The sequence below is a fragment of the Symphalangus syndactylus genome, chromosome 10 (assembly GCF_028878055.3).
Source record: "Symphalangus syndactylus isolate Jambi chromosome 10, NHGRI_mSymSyn1-v2.1_pri, whole genome shotgun sequence".
NCBI lineage: Eukaryota > Metazoa > Chordata > Mammalia > Primates > Hylobatidae > Symphalangus > Symphalangus syndactylus.
Window position 1 is genome coordinate 56,063,048 of NC_072432.2, and position 23,041 is coordinate 56,086,088.

Consider the following 23,041-nt stretch of genomic DNA (forward strand, 5'->3'; position numbering starts at 1 on the left):
TTAAACCCATTTTGCAGATGAGAAAACTGAAGTACAGAGAAGCAAAGTCACTTTTCTAAGTTTCACATTATGTCTTAGGCAATTTTGTGCTGCTATAATAGAATACCACAGACTAATTTATAAAAACAGACATTTATTTCTTACATTTCTAGAGGCTGGGAAGTCCAAGATCAAGGCTAGCATCTAATGAAGACTGCTGTCTACTTCCAAGATGGTGCCTTGAATGCTATATCCTCTGGAGGGGAAAAATGCTGCTGCGTCCTTACGTGGCAGAAGACAGGACAAGAGGGGTGAACTCCCTTCATCAAGCCATCTTATAAGGGCACCAATCTCATTCATGAGGGTGGAGCCCCCATAAATCAATCACTTCCCAAAGGCCACAGCCCCAATACTGTTGCATTGGGGATTACATTTCAACATGCAATTTGGAGGGGATGAAAACGTTCAATTACTAGCAGTATCAGAAACGGGATTTAAATGGAGGTAGTCTGCCCCCAGAGCCCATGTTCACCCTAGTGACATGGTGACTGAGACATTCATAGATACTCGTTACATATTAGTTCTCTTTCCTTTCTAGTATAGCCCGGGGGTACCTTGCTGCCACATTTCTTGATTTCACTGCTGGGGGTTAGCTGGTGGTGTGGCAGGGTTCTGGAAAACACAGAATAAAAATAACATACTTGGAGCATTAGTTTTAGTCATGGGGGTAGGTCTTTTTGTTTTATAACGAACCTGAATATTTTGTAGGTTAGAATGCACAAGATAAAACCAGATAGAAAAAGTTTGAGAAGCACTGAGATGATGTATTCAAATGAATTTAGTTTAACATCTTTCCTTCCTCTTTTATCCCTTAAATTCACAGTGAATTTGTTGCACCAGCTAGAATTCTGGAATGGCAATTAAGGAAATTGGGACCAGCTATTCATCACCATCTATCCTCTATTCATCCCGTCCAATGAGTATTTATAGGGTATCTACTCCATGTCCTGGGTGTCACTGATACAGTATGACTTGAAGTAATGAAAACTTTTCCAGTTCTGTTTCCTTGCATAGCAGATCAGGTGATTTGACACAACTTTCTCTAGGGTCGTGTCTGTCACCAAATCTAGTGTTTTCCCAGTCCTTGAAAGTTTATGTCAGCATTTTTTTTTTTACATAGTAGGGCCATGTTTCTCAAAGTAGAGCCTGGATACCATCTACATCGGAATCTCCTGAGATGGTCCAGGACCAGAATCAGAATCACTGTTTCAGAAACATGGGTTGGGGGCCCAGGACCTCTCATTTTAAACAAGCTCTATAGGTCAGGTCATTCTTATGCACGTTAAAGCTTGAGATGTACAGCTATGGGGGTGCAGAATAAATACACAATATAGGCCTGGTCCTAAAAGTCTTTTTTAATGAAAAGACATTAGCTGGGTGTGGTGGTGGGCGCCTGTAATACCACCTACTCGGAAGGCTGAGGCAGGAGAATCGCTTGAACCCGGGAGGCGGAGGTTGCAGTGAGCCGAGATCGCACCACTGCACTCCAGCCCGGGCAACAGTACGAGACTCCGTCTCAAAAAAAAAAAAAAAAAAAAAAGAAGAAGAAAAACAGGGCTATCAGGACCATACCTGTTTCAGTCTCCATGCCGCTCCTTGGCTCTCCGGCCGGAGCCAAGGACAGGGAGGGAGCTGTGATCATGGAGCGTATCCGGCCCAGGCCCTAGTGCCTACAGCCACCTTTCCTCTTTGGGGGCTTACCTGGGTCTGCCCCACTCACTGGTTTGGGATAATGTGAGAACAGGAGGGGGAGTTCCTCCTCCGAGGCTAAGGGAGCCTTTTCCCTTTCCCAAAGGAAGGGTGGGGCGGCGCCGGCCGGTGCCAGAGCTCCTGCGGGCCGCTGGCATCTGGCAGCAGCGACTCTCCCGGGTCAGTCAGCAGAGCGAGGCGGCCGCCTTTCCACCTCCGTGAGTGCTGCCGAGGGGAAAACTGGGGAAGTGGGTCAGCCCGGCGGCTCCCATCCACAGACCCTCCCCCGCCCCGGCCGCCCGCTCTCCCGCGGAGCTTAAGGCGTCTGCTCCCGCCCGGCCGTGTTGCCTGAGTGGCCCTGCCCAGGTGTGGGTCGGGCCGGTGTCTGCGCCAAGGCGCTGCGCCCGCCGGCTGCCCTTGTTCACGCGCGGCGCCCATCCTGCGGCGCCGTTGGCCCTCCCGCCACCCCCTTGGCGGGGCCCTTCCCTTTACTGTGGTAATAGTGACATTCAGCGGGAAAGCCTAGCGCGGCGACGGCGCCCCGGCTCCCGCAGAGCGGAGGCTCGGGCCGCGGACTGGGCTGCGCGCACTCGCACCGCTGGACGCCGGGGGGCGGGCGGCCGCCGCGCTCTCCCCGCCCGGCCCGGCCCCTCCGCCGCAGCCGCGGGGCAGCCCCTGAGCCACGGCCCCGGCTGGCGGGCGGGCTGCGGGCAGGATCCTGGCGCTCGGGCTCTGGCAAGGGGAAAGGACAGAAACGGCGCATCGGGAGGGACCCTGCCTCACCGCTTGTATATGGCAAAGTTTCTCGCCGAGCTCCTGGGCTGCACGTTGCCGAGCAAGGGCGCCTCTCCCATGTTTGAGGTAGGTGGAGGGTGTATCCCCTCAGGGACCCCTGGCGGGCCCGGGGGTCTCCGCAAGTTGACACGTGTGCAGGCTCACCTGCCTGGTTTCCACCTGGCCCTTAGGCGGGACGGGGCACGGGAGGAGGGCTAGGCGGAGACCTCCTGGAGCTCTGGAGACGGGTTTCTCACTTCGGACCTCAGTGAATCTTTTTTGGGTTTTTTTCTACTCCCCAGTTGACAGGTGAACACGTTTTCTGTCAATCTGGCTGAGCTCTGCCAGTTGCTCTTTACCTAAAATGTCAGGGATGTCTAAAAATGAGCAGTATCCTGCAGTCCTCTTTGCTGCCTACTTTGTTTTTTTCTTCTAGTCTGAAAACAACAGAAAAATCTTCCGGTCAAAAGGTTTCCACCTTCTTACCTCCTCCAACTGCTTCCCTCCCCCAATCTCCATCCAGCACAGGGCAAACTCCATTAAAGTTAACTTGTGTCTTCTGTGAATGAGATAACACTGGGGATGAGGAGGGTTAAGAAGGGCTTTGCCAAATCAGGTGAACAAATAGCAGCTCCTAAGACAGGTTCATCTAATTGCTCACACCTGCCTGCAGTGGCAAGGCTGCTGCTGTGAGGCATCTCTGCACGGAGTCATTTAGGAGACGGCTGGCTGGCTGGCTTTCCTATATTGACCACTCAGTAGGGAGAGTTTTATACTGTACAACCCTTCCCCGCCCTCCTTATCTCTACAGTAAGAACAGAGAGTGTTCTCTGTCTCTCTACCCTGCCCTCCCTCAAGAGACTGCCTAACACACCGTCCTGAGAGAGTGCTGAGGCGTTGGCCAGGTTAACCAGTGCTGCAGTCTGTGTTGCACTGCGCTCCTCTATCAGTCGTAGTCACTGTAGCCTGATGACTTTCCCGGCCAGCCACTCCAGGAGCTGCCCCAGCCTTCTCTGTCTGCAGTTTCTTGACTGGCCAGAGAAACACAAGTTGGTCTCTTCTCTGGTGAACGCAGGAGTTTGCTTGTCCTTCAGCAAGGCACCTCTTCTGGTTCCAGAATCTTAATATGTTCTCTGGCTGCTGGTGAGTCTCTTCTCACCTTTGGCACCTGTAGCCGTTCTTACCTTCTGAGATTTTATGGTCACATACCTTAGATTTTGAAGCTCAAATTACCCAACCCATAACCTCTGCTGTGTGACAAAATGGCCTTTAAGCAGGGAGATCCCAACAGTAGGTGATAAGGAGGAGCTGGGGAAACAAGAGTGGGGTGGGAGAAGCCAGGCTGAAAGGCCTGGGCAGTTGGTAGCCTGAAACCTACAAAATAATGAAAAGCCTGGAAAAGTTAAGTTTTCCAGACCTACAGTGAAAATTAGCTGTCACCTTTGGCATGCAACATCACTGCCCATTTGCTGCTCTGTGAAGTGTTATGTAGCATTTGGGGGTCACTCTGGAGACCTGAGATGCTCTTTTAAGTTGCTTTTCTCTTTGGCTTTCTCTTCACTTGTGTTTGGATTTTTGTTCTTAAATCACCAAATGTGCCAAGCGATTTTGGTTGTGTATACTGCCTCTTTTATCCTCCAGCCAATAGATGCCCCATCTTGATTTTTCAGAATGATTGGCTCCCAGTCATTCCAGAGAGGAGGCAGCCTATAAAAACTAGCCATAGACATATTTAGACAATTACAAAAAATGAGTGGCTGTTTTGTGTTTGAAGAGTTCCCAGGAAAGGGAATTCCCTCGGTCCTTGGTCGTGCCTCATGTCTTGCTCTGCGTTATTTTCCACCCATCTAGAGGTAGGAGCTACTTGAAGCCTATGCCCACTCTGTCTTTCTACAAAGGATTGATTCAGTGTTGGCTGACTTGACCTAACACGTCCCACCTACATGTCATTCTTAATCAGTGTTGCTGGACAAACTAAGTAATCTTCCCTTTTCTACCTTTGGGGAAAAGCAGTGCCCAAAGATGAACTGAATTAGGAATGTGCTTTGAGGATGCTTGCTTCTCAGGCAATAGCCCCTTCAACACACTCTTGCTCAAAAATGAAGAGGCAGTCGTTTGGGAAGGAGGGAGAGAGAAATGTGTAAGAAAGATATTCTTAAACCTTTCTAAATATTCATTTCCAAAAGTGAAAGTGCTAGGACACTTGAGAAAAATTTAGGCAGCTTTTTATTTTCATCAAATGCTCCAATTCTAACTTTGGTTACCTTTAATTTCAGAGAGATCAGGAGAAGAGATGGATGTTTTTCTAATGAATGGCCTTTCGTTTCATTTTGGTTAGAATGTGGACAATAATGTAGTTTCTTCCCACTCAGGCCACTTTGGTTTGCACAGAGGATATTCTCCCTGAGGACTGAATCTGGGACCTCTTGTGTGTTTGCAGTTGTCTGACAAGAGGGAGTGAGTGACAGGTTATAGAGAAAACAGGGTCAAAAATGTCACTGTCATTGAAAAACAGCTCCAGTGTGTGGCTTGCTGCACCATCTTCATAGGCTAGGGACAGAGTGTGTACACTGGAAACACAAAGTGTCTTAATGATCATTTTGGATCATTAAGAATAATGGATATTTGGAATAATGATTATGCAACACCAAGGCAGAGCACCTAGAGAGAGAGTGGGCTTGCTGCGTATTCTGATGTCCAGAAACATAAGACAGAAGCATGCAGGCAGGTAGTTTCAGACCTAGCAGTTCCCTGTGTGCTTGAATGGATGGATACATGTCTGGCCCTGGCATCCACTCCTCCCTCATGGAGCTCTTAAATATTATGAACCTGCCCCCCACCTCCCGCCCCAGTCTTTCTTTTCATGGTGCCTTAGTAGCTTTTGGCATGGCAGTCAGTGATGGCGTTTGAGTTCCGGGACAGGAAGTGGTGGGAAAATAATATAGTCAGAGGCTGTTGCTTTTTTATCTTTTGTGCCTCTCTTCCCCCAATCCACAAGTCTGCATTTTTAAATCCCTGTCATTTTTCATCATCTCACCTGGTGGTACACCTTTAAGAAGACAAATTCATTGGGCCGAACACTAGAAAAGGGATGTTCAATTCTATGCCACCATTCATGGATGTGGTCTCCAGAATTGACAAACCTCATGTATACTGTATGTGTTTTTGCGTGGTTTTCTATCTCCACTTGTACCGATGCCTAACTGTGACAATACATAATAATTATCAGTTATTGCCTACTCTGGGCCAGACATTGTTCTGAAGGCATACTATACATGATCGCAGCTATGCTTCACATAGTCTTATGATATAAGTGTTAACAACCATGTGTTACAGATGAGGAGATTAGGGTTTAGAGGGCTTAAGTAGTTTGCTTAAGATCATTCTGGTAATGTATGCTAGAGAGAGGATGCATACACAAGTCTGTTTTATCTCAAAGTTCACTTACCTTCTCCACCTATAGTTACTTGGTATTCTGGAGTTTGTTTTGTTTTGCTTTTTGTTTCACATTTTTTTCTACCTTTTGGTTTTTAGCTTCGTTCTTAGATATATTCTTTTTGGAAGAAGGAAAGATAATCCCCCATTCTCTCACTGCTCTCACTATGTTACCATTGGGATGTGTATTAGTCAGTTTTCACACTGCCATAAAGAAATTAATTACCCAAGACTAAGTAATTAATTTAAAAAAAGGGTTTAATTGATCCACAGTTCTGCATGGTTTGGGAGGCCTCAGGAAACTTACAATCATGGCAGAAGGTGAAGGAGAAGCAGGTACCTTCTTCAAAAGGCAGCACAAAGGAGAGAGACAGGGGAAAGAGCCCCTTATAAAACTATCAGATCTTGTGAGAACTCACTGTCGTGAGAACTCACTGTCATGAGAACTCACTGTCATGAGAACAGCATGGGGGAACCACCCCCATGATCCAATCACCTCCCACCAGGAACCTCCCTCGGCATGTGGAGATTACCAATTGAGATGAGATTTGAGTGGGGACACAGAGCCAAATATATCGGGATGGCATAAATGTCTTATTCCCAGAGATATTTAATCAAAGGCTGATTGAACTTGAAGTTGTTAAGGGCAGGTTCAAGTTCAATTGCCATGACCATTTACAGATAGTTTCTGCTTATTGAGCATTTCTGTGTATCAGCTTGTTTTATCACCCCAATAATGCTATGAGGTAAGTGGTATTGTCATCCCTGTTTTGGAAATGAAGAAGCCAAGGCCCAGGGTGATTACATGAATTGTCCAAGGTCACTCACCTACTAAGTGTCTGAACTGTAAGGTAAATCCTGGATTCTGGTGCCACAGTGCTTTGCCAGCCATCTGTATTGACTTACCTAGTTTTGTAGCCTCTGATTTTTCATCTCATCCCCTCTATCTTTTGTACTATTACCAAAATCATCTTTCTAAAAGCTGAACTCAACATGGTGTCCATTTACTTCCCAAAAATACTTAAAAAAATTTTTTTTTAAGTCTGGCATGGTGGCTCATGCCTGCAATTCTAGTATTTTGGGAGGACAAGGCAGGAAGAGTGCTTGAGGCCAGAAGTTTCAGGCCAGCCTGGGCAACATAGTGAGACCTTGTCTCTACAAAAAAAAAAAAAAAAAAAAAGGCATAGTGGCATGTGTCTGTAGTCCTAGCTACTCAGGAGACCAAGGCAGGAAGATCGCTTGACCCAGGAGTTCTCGAGATTTCAGTGAGCTGTGATAGTGTCACTGTACTGCACTTCAGCCTGGTGATATAGTGAGACCCCGCCTCTAAAAAACCCAGTTTTTTTTTTTTAGTTTTATTTATTTATTTATTCATTTAGAGATGGGATCCAGCTATGTTGTTCAGGCTGGACTCAACCCCCTGGACTCGAGGGTTCCTCAAGCCTCAGTCTTTAGAGTAGCTGGGACTACAGGCATGCACCACCACACCAGCTATTTATGCCAGTTCCATTAGTGGTTCACCATATATGCAGATTCAACAGGGCAAACTTCCTCCACAGTGTGGTCACTGCCTGGTTAACTTGCCTAATCTTTCCTTCCTACTACTATATTTCTAATATTCCAGCAACTTTACTCCCATTTCTTGATTATGCTCTCTTACCTCCAAGCTGTTACTCTGCCCAGAATATTCTTCCTGTAATAGTCACCTATTGAAGTTGTATCTTCCTTCAAGGTTCAGCTCAAATCTCACTTCCAGATCCACCCATCTTGAATAATATCCAGGCTCTACCAGAGGCCCACTGAATATTATGTGTGTGTGTGTTTTTTCTGAGACCTTGGACAACTTCCTCTTTGAACTTCTCTATGCTCGTTATGTCTTCAATAGGGATAACAGTAGTGCTTAATTCGGGGTGGTGAGTGTTAAGCGAGTTAATGCCTGTAAAACACTTAGAATAGTGGTCAATACATGTTAATTTTTGAGACTGTTGCATGTGTCTGTGTCCCCTTCAGTGTCAGGCACCATGTATTTCTTAATTCTCTAGTACTTGGCTTGTATTTTGCATGCAGTTTTGCATCAAATAAATGTCTGATGGATCACATTGATTTTTCTGACCCTCAACATTCATGATTTTCTTTGCCTTTACATATTTATGGTTTATCTGAAATCCAGATTTAACTGGGTACCTTGTATTTTTGTTTGCTAAATCTGGTGACCTCGTCTTACCTTCTCCCTCTTTCCTCCAGAACCCTGCTCCTAGAGTCCAATCCCACTTACCTGTGTAGTCCTTGTTCCCATCCTTCTCTCCTTATAGCTCCTACTCTACCCAAGATCCTGTCCCAAGCCAAGGGAGCCACCAATAGGCAGTTGCAGCTGGGTCAACTGTCTCTCCCCACTGCCTCACTAGTATGGAAATGCAGGAGTGAGCAAGCTTCCTATTGCAGTGTCAGGGCTGTGACTGAGAAATGTATAACTAGCATTCTATTTATTCATGCTTAATGTTTTCACCAATTCATTCAGTCATTCATTTATTCAACAAATCTTAAATACTGTCTTGGTGCTAGGCACCCTATGGAAGCCTTGTTAAGAGACATTCAAACTGTTTTGACTGTGACTATTGGTAAGAAATATATTTTACATTGCAATCCTGGATGCATATAGCTATTTACACCTATAACAGTGAAATTAAGTAGAATAATGCTTTTCCTTATGACATGGGATATCCTCTGATCTTTGCAGTTTCATTCTTTCCTTTTCATTCTATTAAAAAATAAACTGGTAAAGACTCACTAAATTGATTTCATGGGTTACGACCCACAATTTGAAAAGCACTGCTATATAGGATAGTAAGATTCTATTTTTACAAAACAATTTGTGTTACCCCATTATCTCAGTATTATATTTATACATTATTACACTATACATTGGGAGATTCTTGTTGTCTATCTTGGGAAACCAGTTACCATGTAATAACATTATTTTTTAGGGAAGAAAATGTATTCAGAGTTTCAAACTACTAACTTGCCAGACAACATTTGATAAATATCCTGCCTCTAAATTAGGAGGCATTTGGGTAAAAGATTTGGCATGTTACCCAAACATATTTTATTGTATGGTTTTTTTTTTAAACAATGTGCCTGAATTTCAGTGATTTCTCTCTTAGCACCCACTAATGACAAACGTGCTCCACTGGTTGGATTGATTTCCAGGGCTACATTTTATAAATCTTCCCATTTTTATATTTCAGTTAACTCCATCCCTTCTCTCCTTAAAATGGTTATATTTTCAAGCAGTTTTTTTTCTTTCTAATTTGCCTGTTAAAGACCTTAATTTTGCCCATTACAATTGAATAGCTGAGCTCCTTTGTCTGTTTACGTGAATCTTATACACTCTCATCCACTTGGTTATTCCGATGGGCTTCAAGCATCTAGAGGATGAACCATGTGATCAGGCTGTTTTGAAAGCAAATAACTTGGACAAGTATGACTGTAACTTCTCTGATTGGATGCTGGTGGGTGATCATAAGAGAGAAGTTTACTTTGAGAATAATAGCTCCTATTGCCACAGCTGGGCTTTCTGTGAGGGTCATTTGAATTTTAAGCTAATGGGTACTGGGTTTGTCTTGTAAATTCACAATTCAGTTTGTTTGAGGGCCAATTGGATTGCTCTACCACATCTGAGCCAGTGTATACTCAGGGACAACGCTACTTACCTTTTGTGTTAGCTGCTTTTAAACGCCACATGTGGTCCCAAATGCTTGCATTTCATTTATAAGAATATTTGGTCCCATTATGATTACATCTGTCTAATGGCTTCTTGCTGAGAAACGTTTACATGATTTTTTTTTTCTTTTTGTATTTTGATAAGGAAAGGCTGGTGTTTCAAATCTGTCAAAGAGCCAGTGCTGGCAGCATGTCATAGGGAGCAGGGATAGGAGTTTAATTCTTTGATGTATTTCCTTTTGCTTAGTTCTTTTCAGTTTATAATGGTGTTCTTGTATATTATGAATTTCTTTACTTTGCACGTCTTTGATAAAATACAGTAGGACCAGTAGTGACATTTACATTAGGAAAGTTATACTCACCTAGAGTTGCCTATTCAGGTAGCCCATAAATACAGTGGCAACTTTTATTTATCTGAATTTGTGATGAGTAGGAGCTGTGCTTTCTACCCTTCGAGATTCTTAAATGTAGTCTAGGCTTCGTTCTCCAAATACCTATAATATATTAAGAGTATCCTATGATCCTTTCAAGCCCCTACATTTTCAAACCAAAATGGAAGCCATATTTTCCTCCTGGCATCCACCTGAAGCCCACTTCTCCTTTCTAACTCCATTGTCGGCCAAAAGTGCCCATTTTCTTTTCACCTTGAGTAGCACTTTAATGCCATCTTTGCTTTTTCTTCCTTTTCCTCTATGGACAATCTGTCAGTGACTCCTGCAGATTCTTTCTTGGATTTATACCTTTCTTTTTATCCGTATCACTCTTCATGCACTGATCTGACAAACATTTATCGAATGTCTGCTATGACCTAGGAGCAGTAGGGCCCGGAGAGGATTTCACAATAAGCGACTAATTGTTTTTCTTTCCTCAAGTCTCACTTCTCTCCACTCTTCCTGAATAAACTGCTGCTATACCACAATGCCTTTTCATTATCACTTTCCTATACAAGAGTCTACATGACTTTCTATTTCCAAAGGGTCAAGTCCCTAAATTCTGCCTAGATTATTTCTAATGTGTTCTAGTAAATGTCTCACCCTGCCTAGCCAACTTTATTCCTTGCCATTGATTTTCTTCAAGGATCCTCACATGTTCAAAAACAAATTCCTGCCTTTGTTTATGCTATTTGTCAATCCTCTAACAATGACCTATGTCCATTCTTTCCGCTCTTCCTAACAGAACCCTACCTAATCTTTAGGGCCATATCAAAGAGCCAGCCCTCCTTGAAGCATTCCCCAATACAGCAAAGCAGCTCAGAACATGCAGGCTGAGGAACACATACTTGGTTTCCAATCCTAGTTCCTCCACTTCTTAGCTATGTGGCCTTAATAAAGTACGTTACTTCTTGATGCCTCAGTTTTACTTTTTGTACAATAATAATAATAATAGCTACTTCATTGGGTTGTCATAATAATTAAATAAGGTAGCTCAAATAAAATACTTAGCATAGTGTCTGGAATATAGTAATGAATAAATAATATGTATAATAATAATTATTATAAAATTTCCCCTTGACCCCAAACTCTGAGTTATCCCTCTTCTTTGACTATGTAAGAACATACCTTATACTTTTCTGAATGTTCTGCACTGCTGAGCAAAACATAGGTGCTAAATGATGCTTATTAATTTTGAAAACATTCCATGTGCTGCTTTAGCGGAATCTGGGAACCAGTTTATTTCTGGATATATTTAATTATATTTCATGAAAATGTGACAGCCACTGTCCTTTAGTGATCCCATCTCGGGTCTATGGGATGTGTGTTAAAGCTAACTTGGGCAGCAGCTGTGCAAATGATGATAATATACTTTTATATACAACTGTGGCAGAAACAGTACTTGAAAAATATGCCAATTATAAATGCCATTTAAATGAAATTCAACCACAGATTGCAATATAATTAAATATAGAGTATTTTTTATTTTTCAATTGGGTTGCAAACATGTATCCTCAATATAGGTCAAGTGAAGCAAATCCATGCCATAAGTCAAGATTTTATTAATCAGACTTTATTTTCCATGCCGTTGGTGGAGCATTCTGGCTGGAAGTCAGGTTAGATTGCTCCAAAAGTAATTTACTCCAAAGAACACTTACCCAGTGGGCTTCCTTATTATATTTCCAGTGGGAAAGTAATGATGCCCTATTTCTCTGGAAGCTCTGTTGGGTGCCTGGAAACATGGGAATTTACTTTCATGGAGAGGATTTAAATTTGACTGGAAGTCAAGTGAGTGTACCTACAGGGAGGCACAAAGGGCGGAAAACTAAAGAGCGACAGTGTTACCAATTGCAAAGAACCTGCATAGGGAGTCCTAAGACCTGGATTCTGAGTCTAGACCATCTCCTCACTGGTTGTAAGCTATTGGAGAAAATCTCCTTACCTCTCTAGTGTCAATTTTCATAGCTCGAAAATGAAAGTATCAATATTCGACTTGCTTCACTCACAGAAATGATGTGAGGCTCTAGTGTGGTAATAAATGTGAAAGTCCTTTATAAAATTTCAAGCATTATACAAATGTGAATTGTCGTTACTGATACTGTAATGATGAGAGCAGAAAGATAAGGTGTATACTTGGCATCCTGGGCATGCAGGAGCCTGCTGGGGAATGGACTGTTAGGGGTGGTATAAATGGTGAAGAATAGAAGTGCTTCTATTCGAAGGGTAGAAAAGGAAAGACAAAGCAGTCAGAATCTTCAACTAGAACTCAAGGTTTATGAATCCAATGCTTAGATGACCAAATAGGCCTCTCATCTTTCTTTGAAAGACGTCTTGGAGTGCTTAGGAACTTTGGTGACAGCCTGAATTTCAGGCAGCCTTAAGATCCTGTGGTTTTATTTTATGGAAATTTCTTTCCCAGAATTATGTTATTCTGTTTAGAATATGACTGTGAAGGGATATGGTGGGAATTAATCTGATCATGATTGAGACCTCAGGGGAAGGCTGCCGGCTTCAATGGGTTCCTAATGGTCATTGGAGTTTATATTTTGCCTTGGGCATAGTCTAATTCTTCTAGATAAAGTCCTTGATTTATTTTTAGTTTCTCACCATGTCCAGTATATTTTACCTTACACAGTGCATCCTGCCTTGGGGGAGCCCTGTGGAGGATACGAAGTAGGATAAGGTTAGCCCAGCCTCAAGCTCATAGACAGATGGGGAAGAGTGACTGCTTGAGTGGTTCATCCTCCTTTTATATGTAGGTCCCCACAGTGGCTGTAACCACTCAGGCATGTGATAGGTTCATATATCTCTTACTTTTTCCCTAAGAGTCGTCATATTTAGCTTTTGTGAACCTGGGTTAGGCACAGACATGTCTGGGATTTAATTTCCTCTCTGTAAAGTTGACGTTTTAATAGATCCTACCTTATAAGGTGATAAGGTAGCGTATGTAATGCACTTAGCTCAGAGTCTGTGACATAGTTATTCATAACAGCAATAATAATTTGTCTACTAAACTATTCCTTCAGCATCCCATGGTTTTAATTTTTAAAATTCTTGATAATTATCTAAATTGTGCTGTTTACTTGCAATTGGCAGAATTGTATTGTAGCCAGGGGGAAGAGAGGGAATAGAGAGTATAGAGAAAAGGAATAGTGAGCATTAAAAAAAAATCTGATGGATTGTTGGGCCAGAAATTCCATTTCATTCTTTGTTCTATGTTTAATGCCAACTTTGTTACTAGAACCATGTTAAAACTTTTTTCTAAGAGTTCAAAATATTTCCACAGTTACCCTTTTATATATGACTACTGATCCCTAGAAGGAATAATAACACACTCGACATTCTCGAGGCAGTCCCTCTCTGGTAAATGAGAACTATCTCAAGGGTCAGTAAGTAGAAGTAACAGAGGCAATGTTCTCAGATGGTATTAAAAAAATTTCTCAGGGGTATGTAATGCATTTATAATGGAGGCCCCCTTGCCATGTCAGAGCTGAGATTTGGCTATGTCCATTGTGTGACAACCTCTGGAATCTATTTGTAACCAGATAGATACATAGAGATTAAGGTACTTTCTGAGAACTCAACTTTAACTAGGTTTAAAAATGAAATTCTATCAACATAGGGGAGGAGAGATATCAGTGACAGAAGACCAATTGCAAGGAAGGGCTGCTGGGCTAGACCCGGAAAAAGAGACTGAGGGTCTAGGATTATAGATTGCAGAAACAGATAGTGGCTGGTGTTTGAACTCCCTCCTCTTTCCCTCTGTCCCCTGAACCAAGTGCCCTGTGCCAGGAAAAACAGCTTAACATATCATGATCCAAGCCACCCTGCTACAGTGCCCTTTCAGAGAGCGGAATCAGAGGAAAGAGCTTTTTCAATGCAAGGCAAGCACTGGTGGCCTGGGCAGAGAGGTCATGGGGAGTTTGCTGCAGGAGTAGTAGGGGTGCACAGCCCACCTGGAGCCAGCCTGGTCCAGTGGCCGCCTGGATTGGTTCAGGTGCTTACATGGCATAATTTCCCCAGAGGACACTTGCTGACAGCAGAGGGAGGAAGGATCCTTGGAAGAGAATTTGATATTCTTAGGGTGGGAGTGGGTTTATGTGGCTAGCAATATTTGGGTGTAAGTGATAAGGTGACTTCCTTTGTAATCATATTTGTGTACATAAAATGGGTCCATATAATCTTGTCAACTTCCTTCTTTCCTATTCCATACTTGAATCAGTGATTCCCACAGGCTACAGGTCGATCTTTTGTGAAATTGAATCCCCCACTGATATGGTTTGGCTGTGTCCCCACCTAAGTCTTATCTTGAATTGTAGTTCCCATAATTCCCACGTGTCATGTGAGGGACCCAGTGGGAGGTAATTGAGTCCTGGAGGCAGTTACCTCCATGCTGTTCCCTCCATGCTGTTCCCATGATAGTGAGTGAGTTCTCATGAGATCTGATAGTTTTATAAGGGACTCCCCAGCCCTATACCCCAACTCCCGCTCATTCTTCTCCTTGTTGCTGCCATGTGAAGAAGGACTTGTTTGCTTCCCCTTCCACCATGATTGTAAGCTTCCTGAGGGTTCCCTAGCCCTCAGAACTGTGAGCCAATTAAACCTCTTTCCTTATAAATTACCCAGTCTCTGGTATGTCCTTACAGCAGCAGGAGAACAGAACACCCACCAAGCCATTTTTTTTTTCCCCAATGAGCTTACTTTTAATGTCCATTTTAACCACATTTTATATGTGTTAAAAAGTGTTGTTTATCTGTTAGGAGAAAGTGGGGTGGTATGGAGAGGTCACTCACACATAGAGCCATGTGCAGACAGAAAGACGGACACACAGTGATTTGTGCCTGAAATGGCCATGATGATTAAACCACATCATGACCAGTAAAGTGACTCAAGAAATCTCATTGATTTTATTTACCAACTTTGCTCCAAACCTTAAAACGTGCTTTGGGTACCTGAGGCCAACCTCAGGATATTTCTCAGAGGTTAACAAATTGAACTTTCTTTCCTTTAGAAAGGGAGTTTCTCTTGTGCCTCCTTCCTGTCCTCCAGCTTGGGGAGTTCCTTCCTAAGAATCTGTGACATAGCTATGTGCAACTTCATTTTTTTCCATCTTACTCTGCAAATAGAAACTGATTTCATTTTTTCTCATGTATAAAGATATAGTGCATTTCACAGGCCAGAAAGACATGATTGGAAAGCATCCAGCCAAGCCCTGGGGAACTCCCTAAAATTATCTTCTACCTTATGGACTGTCCAGATTGTTTGTATGTGTGACTGGGGAAGATGGGGGCGGGGAAGAGGGACTTGGGGAGGACAATTTTCTTGTGCCTAGATGCTGTGAGTATGTCAGATGGCTGGGTGAGCACTCCTGATGCCTCCTGTGATTTTAGGAGTCTATTTGCTTGGTGCCAGGTTTGCATGTCCAAGCAGCTGGGCAGACCCTCTGGGGTTCCTAGTTAATGCAACTCCTTCTCTCTGCATGTTGTGTGGACTTTCCTTACATGTGAATACTTCCTAGACAAATGAGGGGAGGACTTTTCTTGGCTTACCTTGGCTTGTATCTTTGATTTGTAATTGCTGTGGGTTGGAGTGACTAAGAAAAATGCTCTCATTTTGTAGCATTGATGGACAATAAACAATAGTAATGGTTCTTTAGAATTTACCAAAGCACCTTACGTACATTATTTTACTAGAAACAGAAAAATTTCAGGGAGCTATTTTACCCTATTTAGAGATGGAGAACTAAAGAACAAGGAATTAAGAAATATTAGCTATTGGAAAAGAGCATGAATCTAAAATTGTCCAACCAGTTTTGCAGATAATTAATTTACCACCTTTTTCCATGTAAGCTTTCCTTCTTAATAGGGTAATGGTTATCAGGGATTCGGGTCTGAGCAGGAAATGGGGAGATTTAGGACAAAGGATACAAACTTGCAGGTATGTAGGGTAAGTAAGTCTAGAGATTGAGTGTAAAACAGGTCGTTGTAGTTAATAATGGCATTTTTGTGAAGAGAGTAGATTTTACATGCCCTTACACACACACACACACACACACACACACAAAGGGTGTCTATGTGAGATGATTGATATGTAAATTTGATTGACTGCAGTACATCCAAACATTGTGTTGTTTACCTTAAATATATACAATAAAAAGATAGCACAAGAAAGTAATCATGAATTGAAATCATTAATATGAAATTTTTGAAAATCATGAATTATTACAAAAATGTAAGGTATCTGTCTCAAATACAGCTTGGGACAATGCAGGGTGCACCTGAATGCCATAAAATGTTATTGTTATTTAAACAAAAAATTCCATCATTATTAAAGGGCCTTTACATCTCTGGCCTTGCACATTTATATGAATACAAAGGGGAGCAGCTTTGAGTATACGTTTCCAAAATCATTCCCAAGCCTTTTTTGTCTCACAACGTTAGTACGAATCACACCTGTCATTTCTGACCATCCTCACCTCTTCCTTCAATTTCTTTATATCACTGGGTAAAGAGTACCCAAGCCATGAACTGTAGAGAATAGTTATATTTTTCTCTCCGGAAAAATCATTCCTAAGGTGCAGCTGGTTGGGGTGATGACCCAGGATTTTATGTTATGGAAACTTTTGTTCTGCTGACTGAGAGCATTGTCAGTGGTAGAGAATAATCAACACATTTCATGGCACAGTGCTTTGTAGATTTTGAAGTACTTTGACCAAATCTCTCTTAACAGCTTTTGACACATTATTATTCCCATTTGACAGATTTAGAAGCTGAGGTCCAGAGAGGTAAGGTGAATGTACTGACAACAACAGGCGGAAACTGATGGAGCTAGGACTTTAGCTCTAGGTCTTCTGTTCCCAAGTTCTTCCATTCTTTGTAGGGTAACCTGGGTGTTAACTGTGTGCTCTCACCAGTGTAAGGAGGCAAGCAAGACTCATATATATTAACCATCTCAGTGATGACTGTAACATCACCAAAGCAAAGAGGTGGCCCTTCCCACTTCCTGTATCTAAGGCTGCCCTTTAGTGATTATCTTCTAGAGTTTAAATTTGAATCATTATTCTCACCTGATACTTATCTGCATGATCATAGACAAGGTACTTAACATCTCTAAGCTTCAGTGTCTTCATCTGTAAGGTGAGGACAGTGGTTATTATGAAGATTTAATGAAGAAATATATGCAAAGTGTTACGCACTATGCCTGGCATGTAATTAACATTAGATGTTACCTCTCCTCTTATTTTTCTTATTTTCTACTTCGTGATTGGGCTTGAATTACATTTTAGTCTGGTCCCCCCTTTATTAACTTTTTTGGGGGGCAGGTATTGAGTGGACATGTGATGGGAGTGAGAAAGGCTTAGGAGAAGACACCTACTATATACTTTTTCCTCAGCCCACATGGAAACCAAATTAGATTCCAGAGCACTTGCAGTGATAGAAGATTGGTTTGATTTTTTGGGCGGGGGGGGTGGTAAATAGACAAGTGTTTATTTTTCTTTGTGAAGTCTCTTAGCCACCACATACTGTACTATGCTGATTGTTCGTTAAAACGAGTTTTTACTTAGTCCCAATTATGTGTTCCATATGTGTGCTTGGTGCTGTAAGGATTACAAATAGAACAAGATGTGGTCTCTGCCCCAAGTTTACTTGAGGAGGCTTGATTTCTAAGCACAAAAATAGAGTCCTATTCTGAGCTGAGGTGTGGTAGAAAACCACTATGTCTGTTTTAGGGTAAAGATTTCATGAGCTAACTCTTTTCCTAACATGCTTCGAAGTGCTGTGACACCACTTAAAATATTTCTTCAAAAGGAGTTCATTATAGAAGAAATAATGCTTTTCCAGATTCATGCTATAAATAGGCAGAATACATTATCATTTGTATCTTGCTACTTTCTAAGACACAAATAATGATTAAAAATGGTAAAAATTGAGATTATGTCTGAGGTCGTATCTGGTTGTAAAACCTTTTTCAAATAATACATCTTTATTGGATTTTCTGATTTCGTTTTGTAGCGCCTTAGGCAAATTACTTTCCTCGTATGTAAAATGCTCTAAATGAAAATATCTCACTGCATTGTGCTGCAAATTAAATGAGATATGATGTGAAAACACTTAGCTTTCACTCAGTGCCTGGCGCGTGGTAGCAAATATTCAGTTAGCAATATTTTTCTTTCTAGATTGATGGATATGCTCCTTGTCTTTCCTAGAGGTTTAAATGAAACCTCCTTTTGAACTCCCATCTCCTGTTGTTCACTTTTATTCTGCTATCCCCTACAGCATTTTGATACTGTTTACAGCTTGGCATGGCTCTTCATGCATAGCCCATCAAAGAGTTCATAATGCTGTGCTCCAACATTTCTGGGTTGCTGGAGCTACTTAATCAGAGAAATCATTATGGCTCATTTTGTGCAACCCATTGATGTCCAAAGCAACTAATTAGAGAGAGTGTATAGAAAATCAATCTTTACTATAACACTGACATTTCTTCCAACTTAAGCAATTGGTTTGCTTACATTCTTTGTGCAAACCTGTATAGATTTAAAATTATCCCAGATGACTACATTAGAGGGTTCTAATAGGCTCTTGGTGTTAGAATAAAGATTATTTGAACATTAAATACATAGTTAGAATTTGGAAGGGATCTAGCACATTACATGAGCTCACTGGACAAGTAGTTTGCACTCATGACATCATTAAAGAAGCTCTTTGAGAATCTAGCCCATTTATAAGTAGAGGGAAGAGGTGTGTGTTAGGTTTTTCCTTTACCCCTGCATTTATTGACCTTCCCCATCACAAGTTCCAGGAAGCCAACCTGAGTGAAATACAGCAATAGAGTTAGTTCTCTTGGCCTCAGTTTCTAACTGGGTTTGGCCAATGAGGAGTGTTGCTGAGAGAGACTGGAGGCAGTGAAGATTGGGTGGGCAGACATTTGTTACCACTGCTCCCTACATGTGAGACCTCCTTGGGCTGACTGTGTCCCTCTACCTAAGATCACAGCTCCTGTAAGGTGGTCGTCACCACACAGCCTGTCTCCAGTTTCCCGTCATTCTCCCTTCTGTTGCTACTTTAGGGTTGGTAATTGGGCATGTTACTTGCCTCAAAATATTGCACAATGCCTTGTGGTTTTCCTACGTCTTTTCTACATCTTTGTAAATAGTCAAAATTTTATTGAATTTTCCTTGTCACCTTTTTTGAATATGACATGTATTTCCTACTAGAACCCTGAATGATAGAGGAACAGTAGCAGCTTCTGCTTGAAAGATAAAAGTGACCATCTGAATGACTGGTTTGTAAACAATTCTGTCAATTCATTAAAATGCTGTGTGCTTCATTACACATGCATGTAAAAGTGGATAAATTCACAACATGAAATCACAAGAACGATATATAAAGATGTAACTTGTTTTGTTTGTAATATGTAGTTAAATGAAAAGTGATTTGGCTTGAATGAGGATATTATTAGAGCTTCCGTAAATGTCAGTCTTAAAACAGTACAGTGTGTACAGATGTGGTGGAACACAAAATGCATTGCATCTCTACTTCTTAACTTGCAAGTGAGGAATTTGAATCCCCAAGAAGTTAGATCTCAGTTGCCCAAGGTCAGACAACTAGTGTATTGGTTCATTTGGGCTGCTAGCACAAAATACCATAAACTGAGCATTATAATTAACAAAAATTTATTTTTCCTAGCTCTGGAGGTTGTCCAAAATCAAGGTGCCAGGCAGATTCTGTGTGTCCTCACAGAAGCTGTCTTTCAATTTAACCTCACTTGATGGAAAAGGTAAGGAGACTCTCTTAGGCCTCTTATAAGAGCACAAATGCCACTCCTGAGAGCTCTGCATCCATGACCTAATCACCTCCCAAAGTCCCAATTTCTAACTCAATCACCTGGGATTGAGGATTTTAACATATGAATTTCAGAAGGACTTAAATATTCAGACCATAGCAACTAGTGTGTGGCAAAGCTGGGTCTTAAATCTCATCTCATGATTCTAAAGCTAGTGGTTTTGGGTTTCGATTTATTTTTAAAGGGGAATTAAGTGCAAGTGAGGAATTTCAGTTTACAATAAATCACCTGTCATGTCAGCCAAACAAAACAATGTTATGATGACATTAGCACTGTTTTTAAATTTGTTTATTTGTAAGATAATATTTTGCTGCATAGAGCGGATTTTTGGTTTAGAAAATGTAACTTATACTTGTGCTGAGTGATAAATTATAAAAACATTTAGAAAAGAATCCCAGTTCCCAAATAGATTTTATTATTAAAAGAGTTTCCGGGGAACTGGTCTCCCTTCACTGTTTCATATCAGAAAAATATTTTATTTTCTATTGTGTATGTGGTATGTGCACCCTGAGAATTGGAGTGGTTTTTACACAGAAAGTGTCAGTGATTCTGCCCTTAACATAGTAACAGCCTAATGCAAGGGAGATAGGGTAGAGATGATACGCAAATTGAAAAATAAACAGGGTAAAATTTTCTGCTTAAGCCAACTGTTAGGACCTACTAGATAACGCCTTCAATTAAAAGGTAGGGCCCTGAAGTCGAGGGTAGAAACTTCCATTTTTTAAACAGACTCTTCTACCTCTTACATATGGGCAGGGAAAATGGTAATTGTTCAGTAAATATTTTACAAATAAATAAATGAAACCACAGTATGTGTTCTTTTAGTATTTCAGGAATAAGAAGGGGAGTTTGGGCTGGGTATGGTGGCTCATGTCTGTTATCTTAACACTTGAGAAGGCTAAGGTAGGAGGATTGCTTGAGTCCAGGAGTTTGAGACCACTCTGGGCAAGGTAGTGAGACCCTATCTCTACAAAAAAATAAATAGTAAAAAAAAAATTAGCTGGGTCTGGTGGTGCATGCCTGCAGTCCCAGCTACTCAGATGGCTGAGGTGATAGGATTGCTTGAGGCTGCAGTGAGCCACTGCACCACTGCACTGCAGCCTGGGCAACAGGGTGAGAGAGACCCTGTGTCAAAAAAAAAAAAAAAAAGAAAAAGAAAGCAAGAAAGAAAGAAAGAAAGAAAGAAAGGAGGTTAGGTCTAATCTGTGTTTTATCCAGTTCATAGTTGCTAGGCTAGATGGCTTATGCATTGGGACTATTATTTTGCTATACATTGTGTGAGAGTGTAGTGGTAATTTTTTCTATTTCGGTTTGCATCTAGAAAACCCAATTGGATTATCAATTCAATATTAGCTCTTTAATAAATTAAGAAGTGAAACTGTTTAGGTAAATAAATCAATAACACAATAGTTTAAATCAATTTTACTATGGAACATCATCACTTTTCTTGTGCATAAAACCTTGAAAATTAATTAACATAATCTGTTTATTGGCTTTAGTTTTTATACTTTTATACTGATGCATAACAATAGTCACTCACACCAGCTAGTTGTGTTAGTTTTCTTGCATTTTTATAATGTACTAAGATGATCTTTGCTCTAATTCTGATTTCTAGTGCAGAATTACTATAGTAACATGCAGAGTACACATTACTATATTAAATGCATATGTTAGTATTTTAAACTCTAAAATTTGCTTCTGTGCAATGCAAATATATTCCATTCCCTTTAAAACATCATATATGGGTGCTTGCCTTTTTAATATCAAGACTGGCTTGATTATCTTTTGAATGGTGAAGCTTTCTGAGAAAGATCTGTTGAAAAGATAATGGACAAATACATGTTTACCCAAATGTAAAAATTATATTGTAATCACGACATTTCCTTTAAAAAGAAAGTTGAATAGAAAATTACACCATTATCCCCTAGGAAGGGTGCCCAATGCCCTTTCATCTTATCAAATTAGTTATCTTCCCCATTGGACTCTGAGGTGGAAGAATACAGACCTAAGAGGTTGCAGGACTCAGATGGGCCATATATGAGAATAGGTAAAGTCACTATATGCATATGTTTGTCTCTTTTTCTCCTTCCTTTCTTCCTTCTAAAATGATAAGGGCCAGGAAAAACTCTCACTTGTGAAAATGCACAGCTATCTCTTTCTCTTTTTTTCTCTTTCTCTTTCCTTTCTGTCTCGTAAGAGTAGAAAGCTCTTTCTCAGAAAAGGTCTGGCAAGCTTTCTTGCTTTCCCTAGATTCACTCTCTTCCTTCCACACTTCAACAAATGTGAAGTTATCCCAGCAAGAATCTCAATGTTAGAGAGTGACAACTACATCTATTTCTTCATTGTTGGGTCCCCAGCACATAGCAGTATTTTCCAGATAGCAAGCTTGTAAAATGAATATATGAATGAATGAATGCGTAAAACTACACCATCTTTTTTCCACAAGTCTTCCCCTTCCACCATCTCTTTCATCATCACTAAGAAAACTTGAATGATATTCTATTCCATGAGTGTATACTTAAGGTTATAAGATGCTTTTTAAAATTTAAATTATAATTTTAATTTTGAGATAGTCTTGCTCTGTCAATCAGGTTGGAGTGCAGTCCATGATCTCAGCTCACTGCAACCTTTGCCTCTTGGGTTCCAGTGATTCTCCTGCCTAAGCCTTCCAAGTAGCTGAGATTACAGGCACACACCACCACTCTGGGCTAAATTTTAGCAGAGACGGGGTTTCACCATTTTGACCAGGCTGGTCTTGAACTCCTGACCTCAAGTGATCTGCCCGCCTCAGCCTCCCAAAGTGCTGGGATTACAGATGTGAGCCACCAAGATTTTTTTTTTTTTTTAATAGGCTCTTTTTCTCTTTGGCCTTGGAGGCTTTCAGGTTTGACTCTCATATTAACCTGATTACGTTTGCTTTAAATATTGAGGGTGGATAGGAAGGAATGTTAGTATCCCTAATGTGATTTTCCCTTCTCTGGGGAAGCACTGGGCCCTTAAATATTTTAGGGGACATTGATTGTAAATTCTAAGATATATTGTGATAGCAACTTTAACATTGTTTAAATTGATTAAAAATATTTGTGTATATCTGATTTTTAAGTTGA

The 23,041-nt window shown here is 41.2% G+C and overlaps 1 protein-coding gene across 2 annotated transcripts in view; it reads left to right on the top strand.

Annotated features, from left to right (window-relative positions):
* Nucleotides 1–2,427: 2,427 nt before the first annotated feature.
* RASGEF1B (RasGEF domain family member 1B) overlaps nucleotides 2,428–23,041 on the top strand; it is a 633,330-nt gene continuing 612,716 nt past the window's right edge. Inside the window, exon 1 of one of the 2 annotated variants that reach the window (XM_055297172.2) lies at nucleotides 2,428–2,589. In XM_055297172.2, the coding sequence (XP_055153147.1) occupies nucleotides 2,521–2,589 (69 nt within the window). In that variant the 5' untranslated portion in view covers nucleotides 2,428–2,520. The remainder of the gene's footprint in view (nucleotides 2,590–23,041) is intronic. The other variant, XM_055297173.2, reaches the window with a different exon arrangement.